General features: G+C 36.5%; 1 protein-coding gene and 1 long non-coding RNA gene across 2 annotated transcripts in view; both read left to right on the top strand.

The window, feature by feature from the left end:
• Window positions 1-13,023, top strand: part of CNTLN (centlein) — a 191,104-nt gene that overhangs the window by 44,349 nt on the left and 133,732 nt on the right. Inside the window, 1 exon segment of the mRNA XM_086869809.1 lies at window positions 2,432-2,516. Within this exon segment, the coding sequence (XP_086725935.1) occupies window positions 2,432-2,516 (85 nt within the window).
• On the top strand, window positions 8,483-11,330 carry LOC111940715 (uncharacterized). Its single transcript, XR_002869632.2, has 3 exons — window positions 8,483-8,674; window positions 9,117-9,441; window positions 10,096-11,330. It is a non-coding gene; the product is annotated as an uncharacterized LOC111940715 (long non-coding RNA).

Raw genomic sequence — 13,023 nt, 5'->3', positions numbered from 1 at the left:
AGATTGACCAGTGCTGTCCTGGTGCAGGGAGAGAGGGGATTGGGAGGCATGAGGGGATCAGCAGCCATCCTATGCAATATCACAACTTCCTGAAGATTGCCCCTCAGGTGGTGAAGCTGGTTTAGGAACATGGGGAGAGGGTAAAGGGGAAACTGGGGACCAAACCTTTACCGAACATTCCCCGAATTTTTCAACTGACTTAACGATAATATAAACTGAAGAAAAGAACTTTGTCACCGATAAATCACCACCCACTTGAATGTTATATAACTTTGTCCCAACGTTGCCTCAAAACTCTCCCAAGAGAACAGAATCCTGTGTAACATTAGGAAAATATTTAAAAACCCAATGAACAAATCTCTTTAGTTACCCTTTGAAAACTTAAATTCTGCCACAGCAAGGGTTCCCACAACTTGGTAATAAAAATACCTCTGAGGAGGGCTGAGCTTAGGATGGCTCAGTTTGTTTCCCATCCTCAGTTCTTCACTCCCACACCCAACAGCAAAAGGAAAACAGAAAATACCCCAGTATAACAACTCACAATTTTTCTTCAGGCAGCCTGAAGCCCTCTGGGTCAACAGAAATCTGTAGGATTGGTGGTCTGTCAACTGGTCCTCAGGGGATCTCTTTCCTATCCTCCCCAGAAGGCCTCAGCGAGAGTCCTGGTCATCCCTTGGATAGCTTTCCGTAGAATAGGAAGGATTCTCCTCGGGGAGCTTGCTAACCCAAAAGCAGCTTGTGTCCTGCTGCTTTCAGCTGCAGGAGATGCTTCTCAGGGAAACTTCTGACAGAGGTCCCTGTTCGGTTGCCAGCTGTCACGGTCTCGGCAGTCTGGGTGCCATGACCTTCCCTGAGAAATGTTCTTGAAGGACACTCTCGAGGGCACAGACACTCCCTACCCTGCTGAGAGCAATCTCAGCTCTCAGCCTTGAAAAGGGCTGTTGGGTGATTGCAGCTCTTTGGGTGACACGGAAGGAGGGACAGGAGCCTCGTGTGGTGTTCCACAAGGAGCCTTTGTTCTTGGTCCAGGGACAAGGAGAATGCCAGCTACCGTGAAGGGGTCAGGGATGAAAGACTGGATAGTCAGAGGGAAATGAGGGTTTATATAGGGACATCAGGACTAGTCAGCTGAGGGTTCGGGACAGAGCAATGGGGAAGGACCAGTGGGGTACATAGAATTGCGTGGAGTACATAAAATTTGCAAAACTCCTTTCGTTGTCCCAACAGTGAAGGAACTTGTCTAGGAGCTTTCCCTTCAAGGGAGAGTTGTGGATTCTTTGTTAATCAGCCCACTGGCCTCTACATTAGACTACACAGTAATACTTAATAGTGGAGAAAAATAATCCTCCATGTATCTACTATGTTTATTGGTCACTGTTACAAAATGCTACAGCATATCAAGCCTTTGGCATACAGCTGGATATTTTCATCCACTTTAGATCAGATTTACAGACGCATGTGTACTAGTATTTCATTCCCTTCCAGCTCTGAAACATTCCTTATTTGGTAGTTGCTCTAGTAGGATTCTCTAGCTTCCATAGGTGGCTGATACCACCCATGATGAAAGTTTTAACTGTATTGTGAGAACAGGGATAATCTGAATGAGCTTCTGCTTCTGTCACCTGTGGTGCTGGGATTGCCTGAAATGTTTGGACATTTTTAGGGAATATATATTTTTCAGCCCTTTAGTCACACATATGTGATAAGAGCTGTGACTTACACTTAGGAATGTGAATATCCTTACTCTTGCAACATTTGTTCTCCCTAAAATGGAAACCAGCAAGGGCATCAGTATTTGAACTCAGTTAAGAAATAAGAAAGCAGTGAGATAAGGTACTTTGTTAAACAAAGCAAAGTGTCACAGGGATGATAATAGATGTGCATTTATTAAAAACATAGAGTGGCTTTGTTCATCCCCCTTACTAAACTTTCTGAGCTGTCTTTTTGGTTTTTTTTTCCTGCAGGTAAAAGTTGCACATTCTATCCCTGTGGAGTATAGTAAAATAATTATCCCCGATATTCAAAAGCATTGTTTCAGACAGAAAAATGCCATGTAATAGAGATAAGGACTTCACAAACTCAAGTAGCTTGGTGATTCTATATAAAGAAGGGACAAAAGCATTTTGCTCATTCTGTGTTCAAGAACACTTTATGCGTGGGAAAGAATGAGAGACAGATAATTTCAGCTGCTTTAAAAATATTAAGATCTCTTATTTCTGTTTCTTTTTGAACAAAGCTGCATTAGATGTTTACAGATGTAATTTGCTGTCACTTGCCATATGCTCCCTGATTAATTCTGCAGGGCCTGTCAGCTTCAGATAATTTAATTTTCTGCGCTTTAAAATGACATTCATTATCAGGACATGAAAAATTCAAATGATTAACTGCAAATTATGACTAATAAAGTGTCTATTTTTTTGTTTGTTTCCAGAGAAAAACAGAAAGCTGAAGTCAAGGACAGAAGCATTTTAGAGATTTTGCAAGCCAAAGACAGCAAAATAAAATCTCTAGAACATGTTCATATTATGTTTTAATAGAGCAGTTAAAAAAACTTGTCATTGACAACATATTTATGTTTGCTAAATTGAGAAAATGATTTGCTATTGTGTCTTCAGAAAAAAGTTGTAGATGATTTAGAGATGACAAATTTCTAATGATGAAGTATTATTTAAGCTCTTCTGTGTTGTTCAGACAGTTGATCCGTTACCCAAAAAGTTTATATTATTTTAGATTAAACTTTTTCTGAAAAATCTTGTCAGTTCATTGCCTCATCTTACCCTATGGTCTAACCTAAACTTGGATTTAAGTCTAGAAGAGCTCTGAATATGTTCAAGTTTGTAATGTGCCCATGCACATCTTGGTAAGATTTGCCATCCTGACAAGCACAAAATAATTAACCTGCTGCACCTTCTGCCTAAAAAAACACACCACAGTATTGGTGGTGTTTCTCCTTTTATTTATTTCTGAATTAGTTCATAGTTAAACAAATACATAGAAAACATACATATGTTATATATTATATTAAGTACAATAGATACATTATATTTTATTATATAATTGTTTATTATAGAGACTGTATGATGTATATATAAAATATTGTCTGTATCCCGTGTATAATCTATATTATATACTTTATATTTTATAGAATTATATCCAATATTTAATATATATGATATAATATAATGTTATATTGCATATAATATGTAGATCTATGAAATATGTAAATATAAAATAATACAGTAAATAAAATATAAATAAATCAAATTAGAATACTGTTACTTATTAAATAAACTTTTATTTTGTATTACAACAGTGGCTGAAGTTTCAGTGTGGTATCTCATCCTCATGACTGTAGGTGTGGTGTGTAATGTGTTTGGAGCATACACACAGATCATATTTAGAAACCAACAATGTGTGATTCCTGCATTTATCTCCTGTCTATCCTGTCCTTATGTGAAAGGCAAAATACTGTGAAAACCTTTATAGGAATATGCATGCATATTGGAATATGCATGTACTGTGTTTTTAAGAAGGCTGCCTGCTGTGGCAGCATCTGAACTTGGAATGTGCATCTCCATGAGGCTGCTTTCGGATCAGTTTCAGAAGCTGAAACTGTAATTGATCAGAAATCTAAAATTGATGGTGTAATGTGTTTACATCATCCATGTGGAAATAGAGAGAAGCTGGTAAATTGGAACTAGAACCATGGAAAACTGGCAGCCGGGAAAGAAGAGTTTGTCAACAGGATGATAAAACTCTGGATATACATACAAACTTGGAAATGAGAGGTTGGAGAGTAGCCCCACAGAAAATACAGGGATCCTTGTTCACAGAAAGCTGAACATGAGCCAGCAGTGCCCTGGCAGCCAGGAGGGACAACCCTGTCCTGGGGGACATCAGGCACAGCCTCACCAGCGGGGCAAGGGAGGGGATTGTCCTGCTCTGCTCTGGGCTGGGGCAGCCTCAGCTCCAGTGCTGGGGGCTGGTTTTGGTACCATTACAATGAAGATGAAGGGCCTTGAGGGGAAGCCCCCTTGAGAGGAGGACACAGGTGACGGAGGTCACTTGGCTTGTTCAGCTTGTGAGGAGGAGACTGAGGGACCATCTGCAATCTCATTGTGGTTTATGACTGCCTTATAAGGGGAAGAGGAGGGGCAGACATTGATCTCTTCCCTCTGATGACCAGTGACAGGTTCCAAGGGATTGGCTTGGAGATGTCAGGGTAGGTTTGGGTTGGATATTAGGAAAGGTTTCTTTACCGCAAGAGTGGTTGGGCACTGGGAAGTGGCCATTGCACTAAACTTGCCAGAGTTCAAGAAGCGTTTGGACAACACTCTCAGGCATTGTGTGATTCACACATGGTGTGATTCTAGAGGTTGTTCTGTGCACAGCCAGGAGTGGGGCTTAATGATCTTTGGGGGTTGCTTCCAAACCAGGATATTCTGTGATTCAGTGATTCTAACAGATGAGGAGAACAGAAGTTGTTTTGATGATCCTGACAACTCTAATGCAGCCCTTACAATTAGCTTCCCTTAGAGTATCATTGAGCTGGGGGGACAGGTTGTGAAGGGCACCAGATGGTGCCAGTGCTGTGTATGAAAACAGTGTACAGAGGTGATGTCATTCTGACCTTCTTGCCTCATCCCTTGGCTGGAATGCTGTAGGGTTGAAGCAAGAGAGGGATTGTTTCCTGAGTCCATGGTTTAGGTGATTTGGTATCAAAGAATGGAGCTGGCTTAAAAAGCAATGTAGTGTTCCTATTTATTTCGTTTTTCTGAATGTGCTCCGTCTTTGTTCATCTAAGGAAAAGATACTATTTGTGTAATTAACATGCAAATAGATTGCTTGTGAAAATGTGCATTTTGACAGTAATGGTAATGAGTGTTCTTTTCTGTAAAGTACAGACAGAAAGACTTGAAGGCTGTGTATTTCAGTCTACAAATTTTTTACATCTAGGAAGTTGAGATTAACCAGTAATGTCATCTGTTGTTTTTTTTCTTCCCCTTCATGCATCATACAGAGGTAACAGTTGCAACAAGATAATTTGTTGTAGGGTTTATTGTCCAGGAATTTCTGAGTGGCCACCAAAAAGCTGATTGTGTAAATTAATGCTGAGTAAGGGAAAAAAGAAAAATCAATGAGCTTTTTCATAATTTGACATAAATGTAAGCTTCTATTGTGTCTAGAAATAACTAGAAAGCTGTATAAGGAGAACATGAGGTCACATTTATTGTCTTGTATTGTGCTTAGACTTTATCCTGACATACCTAACAGGACTTCTAAAATTTCTATAGATATGAGAGCATATTCTCCACAGCCTAGATGAGATACATTCACATAGTTAGCTCATACTGAAAGCTAAATGAGCTTAATTTGTAATGAGATATTTCAAGTATTAGAGAGGTTTCTATTTTAATGGGTACTACTGAAAATCAAGTAAAATAATAAATTTGGAAACTATGATTGAGAAGTAATATGGTCTTTAATCACATTTTTATAATCTAGCAGTGAAGAAATGTGCTCAGTTACTCAAGAGGCTTTAGGAATAAAAGTGTAAATCATAATTTTTCAAAACTTTTGCTGTCCAGTATCTTTGGCAGTATCAGTATATGCACTGAACTTCCATTACTCAATACAACTTCAGTTTTTCACCTCTCCTAAAATATGGTGTTGTAATCTTCAGTTTTATATTCATGAACAAGACCTTTTTCTTGTCATGAGTTTATTGCATAACTCCATATTGTGTTAAACATTTTAAATATGAGTTAGTGGGGAGCATTTCAAGGTGTACTGTTCAAAAACTCACATAAATTTGTTAAAGCACATATGATTATCCTTGTCTATTATTGCCCATAAATTCAGCACAGAAAATAGTATATTTGTGTTTTCCATTGTACTTTTCACTTAATTTTTTTTGTTTTTTAATTGGTTTATTGGTAACTTTTGGTCCTGATAGTCACTACTGGGCCTCATCTGGCATATAGATATATTTATTTTAAAAGTGGTGTGGTAAAAATCTTAAACCTTTGAGATTAGTGTCTAGGCTGCTATACTGATTTTTTTGCTGTTGTTTTTGTTTTATGCAGTGGCTCAAAACTCTTTTCTCAGCAGTTATGTATCCCTGACATGGTATGCATCACTTCTCTGTTTCAAGAAAAATAATTTCTAACTGCTATGTTTAAGTGGCTAGGACACTCTCTTAGAATTTTACTTCTTCTGAAGTCTGATAAATACATTGCTGCAGAAATCTTTTCATTGTCTTTTTTATTTGGAAACATTTTTGACCTGTTGTATTTAATTTATAATAATTGTGTGTATCTTAAGTAGATCACTGATGCTGTTTTTTCCTCAAAAAATAAGGTGAGGTTTTTGAGGAATGTGTGAAATTTTTAAATTCAAACAATTAGTTTAGCAGATAGTGTCAGAGCAGGGAACAGTCCTCTGCCATTCACACAATGGATAAATTAAAATATCTTAACCTGTTTTCTTTAGAAGATGACATTAAAGACATGTAAAAATAGCAGTAAACCTTTTCTTATAACATTGTTAATTAATTAGGTTTCAATTTTGATCTGGAAAACTAAAGCTAATCTTTTTGTCCTAGACCTTGTAACGTTTCAAAACCTTATCAACTGATTATACTCTAGAGGGGTTAAAATAGTACTAGCTTGCCTCATTATCTGCACTTGAAAATCTTCAGCTTGCTGTGCAAATCTATATTAAAGCCCCTTTAATGGGTCCAATTGAAAGAAACATAATTCTACCTTCAAGCATTAATTAACACTGATAAATTTTTCTTAACTTTTATACTGTCACCTGATTATATTTTTCTTTGTAATAAAATACTTTTATTAAATTAGGAAAAATTTATATAGTTATTATTACCATCTAAATACTTTATTTTCAGTACAAGTAAGCTTGATTATTCTTGGGTAATGAGGGACATGAGGATAATTTTGATAATAAGGGGTTCAGATGAATGTGCCAGCAGTGTTGAGATTATATGAATTTTATAAACTCTTTGCAAAAAAGTTTGTCCAGTGAATAGGATTTATATATGAAGCAAACAAAGCAGGTTCAAGGGAACACTAACACAATTTTTTTTTTCTTCAAAAAAAGAAAGTGACTCAAGTTCTACAGTGGAAAAGGGATCAGCCTTCAGTGATAAAACCTGTTTTATGTAGCACCTTTGAACTGCATCAATGAATTATCATATGTCTTTTTGCCTTTCTGTTTGACATCTTCAAGTTAGTTTTCTCATATAGTTAAGGGAAAGAAATCTTTTTATGGAGCTGATCTCAGTGAGAAAGATGGGAAGAAAAATATGCAAACAGTTGAAAATTGCTGATTTTGGTTTATTGATAGAATGCTACCTGAGGTAGGTAGGATGATGACTATGGCTGATACCTGTGGGCTTTTTTGACTGAGTAAGTTAATAAGCTCTAAATTATAGTGTACCTTTATAGCTCATTAGTACTTTTGTATGAATTCCCAGTAGGAATGCTTTTTCTACCATTTGAAAATGTGTTTCTGTGAAGTAGCTTACTCCATTTTGAGGAAATAGTTTTTAAACATAACTTTTTCCTACTGAACTCTGCAGAAAAGAATATATTAGGTATTTATAGAGGTGTGCTGTAAATCTATGCATTACCTTTTCAGTAATTCACGTGAGTAGCCATTCCTGAAGTTGGCTAAAGCTTCTGGGTCTTTATTACTCAGCCTTCATATTCTTAGTTGTGTTTATACAGAGATGGTACCTCCACTTGCATTAGTCAGAAAAATGAACAGTAAGTAAAGAAATGTGATGTCACTTGTTCTCTGCCCAGTAACCTAGTTTGAAATGCATGCTTTCTTGAATATTGAGCAGAGGTCAGTGGTCAAACCTAGAAAGGAGAGGGAGGTCATGTTTATGATCTCATTCATGCTCTCCTCAGCTAGTATCTAGTTGGGAGGTTTTTTTTTCAGAATAGTTATCATGCAGCAGTGAGAGTTAAAGCAGAATAGCTTTTTATCTGAGCTGAAAATGGTTTCTTTAGCCAATGGAACCTACTTTCACTGTATCAGAGATTCTTTACTGGTTCTGGTGTATTGGTTGGTCATTGTAGTGACCCAATTTTTTTTTAATTTTTTTTTTTTTTAGCTCTAAAGTCAGTACAGTTCTGAGATATTGGATTTTGTTCCCTTTGTAAGGCCGTTTGATGAGGAAGTTTTTCACATATCATGGCTTCTTACTTGAATACAGGCAGATTTCCTGAAAATCAAGAAAATAGCTATGCTTTAAAGACCAAGTAGCAGAAAGAAGCAGGCAGTGCCCTGTGAGATTAGATTCTGGCCTTATGAATCTGCTGACAGCACTTTAGAAGGAGCTTGTCAGAAGAGTTGATCACAGCAACAGCTGTTCTTTATTTACTACACCTGATGTGGCAGCACTGATGTATACGAATGTAATGAAGTACTGCTGTGTCAGGCATAGATCCTAGTAGGTATTGATTCCTGCAGATCTCAGATCATCATGCGCTCTTCCAGAGGCTAAGTCACTTTGAGGACCTTGTATAAGCCTTGCTGAAGAGGAAAGGGTAGAGAAAAAAAAAATCTGCTTCCATCAAGATTGTGCTCTTTAATGAAGATAAGAGGAAAGCTTATTTAGCGGGACATTGGTTTTGATTTGAAATTGGTAAAGAGACTAGAGGATAGAAAGATACTTTGGATTTTCTGTTTTCTGACCTAGAAGGTTGTGCTGCTACTGTTTCAAAGTAGAGCTGCTGAGAAGAAAAAACAGAAACTACGTTTATTAGGCAGTGTTGCTGTATTACACTGTGTTATGGTTTTTATAGAAAATCTGATCTGTCCTGGTGCAGAGAATCACTAGCTATGGCAAGACTGTCAGATTATATTGTCAGTATTTACTGTAGTTTTCCTGAGAGCTCAGTAGAGTAAAATTGACAGTAAATTTCTAAGTGTAGCAGATGCATTACTACAATACATGCTATACTTGATATTGATGCTGGATTTATTATGGAGCTACAGGTTTTCTATTTTGACAAAATGGTGTCTCATTTACAAATTAGAGGCATGTTTTTGCAAAAAAAATGCCTCTAAATATTTCCCCTTTGCAGGGCAAGGAGCTTCTGTATTCCCTGTTTCAGAGATGGAAAGCCTATTGTGGAAAACCATATGTATCATAATATGGCTCCCCTGTTGATGCAAAAGTGCAGCTAATGGCAGTGCTTTCTTGCACTATACCTGTGCAACAGAAGGAACACAGAAAAGGATACAAAGGATTATAAGATATTGAGGAAAATACTAGTAAAGCTTTGTTTTAGTGAATGAGAGAAGGAGTGTGCTGCAGTGGAGTTGTAAGGAGCAGAATGAGTGGAAAGGAGGTGGTGCACATCATAAAAGAAGTTTTCTCCATGCTGTGACCTACTCAGCAAGTTGCTGGTAAGAGATGGTTCCATTGCTGCTAGGGAAAGTGTTGTGGTAGAGCTGCATAAAGCCACAGCTTTTTTTCCACCACATGTTCATGTACTGAAAAATTCTGTCAGGTGTTTTGATTAAGATAGCAAACTTTGCTGAAGATACCAAATAAATCACACCAGACAAGTTCAAAGAGTTCAATAGGGAACATGGTGTTTATAATAGATTATGCTGTTTGACCCTTCCTTAGTCTATGGGTCAGGTGAGAGTTCAGGAACAACACTGACTAGTAGTAGAGAAGTAAGCACATATTTACCACCTGCAGGATGAAGTCAGCTGCTCGTTGTTCTGGTCTGCTTCTCAGTAGGGCCATTTTACTTGACCCTCTTAAAAATGCTTTAAAGAATGCTGATTTTTTTTTTTGTACTGCCTGCAAAACAGCCTTGTCCTTTTCCAACAGCACATATATGGTATGAAAACACATTTGAATAGACTATGTTATAAGTATGTTTTTCCTTGTATACATCTCTAAATTACCATGTTGTGTTTCATATATAATACTGATAGAAACAGACATTCAAAAATTCTCATTCATTTTGGGAATGGATTTATAGACAACTGCTTGTGGGTTAATACTTCTTTTTCTCAGAAGCCATTTTTTGAATTGGTTTATCTCAGGGAATCCTGGAGAGCATGGAATTGGATGAGGAAGAACAAACCTTGGTGGAATGATAATCAACTGAACTCTCCCACTTCAATTACTCTTTGCTTTTTTAATTTGTTTAAGATTGATCTGGCAGAAGATTAGGAATGAAACGTAATAAGAATTAAAAATGGGATTTGCCTGTTACATGTGTTACATTTAAATCCATTGTATGTCAGTTACTATTTTTCATTGGTTTTTTTTATCCTTGTTAAGAGTCAAATTCTAAGTTGAATATTTAGCTCTGAACACAGGTATGCTCTGGAATCTATCTGGAGTAGAATCAGGTTGCACTGTTGGTGTTTTACTTCTAGAGAGGTATGGATTTAAAAATAACTCATCATTTATATATCATGTTTATATTATCATTATATTATATTTATATATCACAATTTTATATTGTAAAATTTATATCATAACTAGCTGTTGTCATTCAGACTCTGACTGGATGCTGCACAGACTTCAGAATGCAGCTGGTGACTCTAATCGCATATGGTTACCTTTCTGTGAACTATTTGCGTTGAATTTCTGTTTGTCCTACATCTGAAAATACTCAAAGAATCTAATGAAGTCATGAGATGAAAGAACATGAACTTCTTTTGTTAGGTGGCTGATTTGGGGTTTATTTTGTTTGTTTTGGTTTGGGTTTTTTCCCCTTTATTTTGAAGGACTGTATGAGACTATGACTAGCAATGCTTTTTGTTAAACTTGCATATGGATGTTCAAGAACCATAAGGATTAATAAAGTTGAAAAAAATACAGAGAAAAATGTATGAACGCTTAATCTAGGGAAGGTGTAAAATGTTACTGGAGCATTTTTAACATTAAATTCCTGCTAGAAATGAAAACAGGAGATGGAAGAAGTTAAATGTGTGGCAAGTCAATCTCAACTGCTTGGTGAGGAAAAAGAAATGATGAAAGGGAGAAAATATGTCACAAAATGGTGGAAGTAGAAATTTTGAGGAGAAAAACTTTAAAAGAAATTATATTTTCACATTTAATTTTAAATAAAATAATTTATGTACTAAATTAAATTTGTTTCTGCAGAAGATGTCAGGATTTCCTCAAATTCAGGGGGCAAATACTTCAATTTTTCATCAGTTTGTGTTCATTTTAACTTTTTTTCCATGTGGTATATTAGAAGTGGACTACTGTACAATGAAAACTTCTGATAAAGAATGCAATAAATAAAGCACAGAATTAATATTTATTTTTTACCCTTATATTTTTGGTAGTAGAAATCAAATGCATGCCCCTTTGTTGCATTCATAGATGGACTCCTTTAATATTGTGGTGCATAGATTTGAATGTTTTCATTAAGTGCTTCAGCACCCAGTGTGCTGTTGCATTTCTCTATTAGCAGCAACATTGAAGGGTATTTCAGTTTTGTGTTTCTGCTAGATTATTTTTATTCCAGTTTGAGATAACTTCTTAACATGAAATAAAACCCACTCTTACTTATGTTTAATGAACCTATATAGAGGCAGTTATGCGGTACTGATTTAGTAGTGCAGTCTGATTGATTTCAAAATGCAAAATTAGGAGTTGGTTTTTCCAACTTCTTTTTGCCTTGACTCCCAAAATATGAAAATTTGGAAAGCACTTAATGCAATAATAACATGTACAGCTGTTGTTCCATAGTTCTTTCCACAGGCTTTTTATGTAGCAGATTAAAAAATATTTCACTAAAGACTTGAATTTCAGTGATGATATCTGCAATATCAAACAGTATGAAACTTCTGGTAGTTGTATCCTAACTCATTCTTTTTTGGAATCAGAATCATTGAAGAGTTGCTTTTGTCACCACTTTCACTGTCTCCATACAGTACTATACTGTCTAAATTCACAGAGGGAAAAAATGATGTTTTAATTTAAAACCTTTTATTTATGTCTATTCACATGAAGTGTGGACAGATATGAACAGATTGATGTGTTCAGCACTAAGACAATAAAGGGCTGTTGTCACCTTTTGGTTTTGATCTGTAGTTTTCATAGCATATTTTCTCAGTTAGACTTGGTATGTGATTTTGCTTCCTCTTCAGATTAATATGAAGGTCTGTAAAAAATAAATAGTATTTGCCAATAAGCAGTGTATTACAGAAGAAAAAAAAACAACCTGTATTGTGCTGTAGGTAAAGAGATGCCATAGGAAAGGATGAAAATGAATTTGGGAATGACAGCCCTCTGAGACATCAAAAGGTCTGTTCCACTAGGTCACAGTGTTTCTTTCTATCTACTGTTGCCTCGAGCACTCTAGGCTCCAGCAGTATACAAGGGATACCCTTTGATTCTTCCCAGCTAAACAGACAGGTAAAATCAGTTTCTTTTGGTTTTCATTGGAGCAAATGCACTTTAGAATAGTTTTCTTTCTTGGAAGATTGTTGAAATGTGCTTTAGATGCCTTAGTTGCATGTGAGTTTTTTATGGTTCTTGACCACCAGGCCAAGAACCTGTCAAACATTGCTTTTGCCCTGTTGTATTCAAACAAGTATGACTGAGTTGACTCAAAGTGTAAGTTGAGATTGTTCTTGTGTGGTGTCAGACTGTCTTTATAGTAGCTAGACAAAAATCAGTAGATACTATGGGAATAGATGAATTCCTGATGGGTGTTTTACCAAGTGAAATCTGTCAAAATAACCTCATGTAGGAGGTTGCCCTGTGTGTTGATCAGGTATGTTTTTTTCCTCTGCTGTTTCACTTGCCTACCAGACTAGAGTAGTCTTATAGGAACACTGCTTGTGTTCTCTGCAGTAAGAAATCAATCTTTACTCTCCTATTATATGAAGTAATACATAGGTTGAGGAAGCAAAGTATGAAAACAGCTGCACAGGAAAGGGCAGACTTCCTTAATTGTCTGTATCTCAGAAATTCCTTTTTATGACCCTTATTTCTACCCAGTTATG

Source organism: Cyanistes caeruleus, chromosome Z, assembly GCF_971803275.1.
Source record: "Cyanistes caeruleus chromosome Z, bCyaCae1.hap1.1, whole genome shotgun sequence".
Classification (NCBI taxonomy): Eukaryota; Metazoa; Chordata; class Aves; order Passeriformes; family Paridae; genus Cyanistes; species Cyanistes caeruleus.
This window is presented reverse-complemented; position numbering and strand designations above follow the sequence as displayed.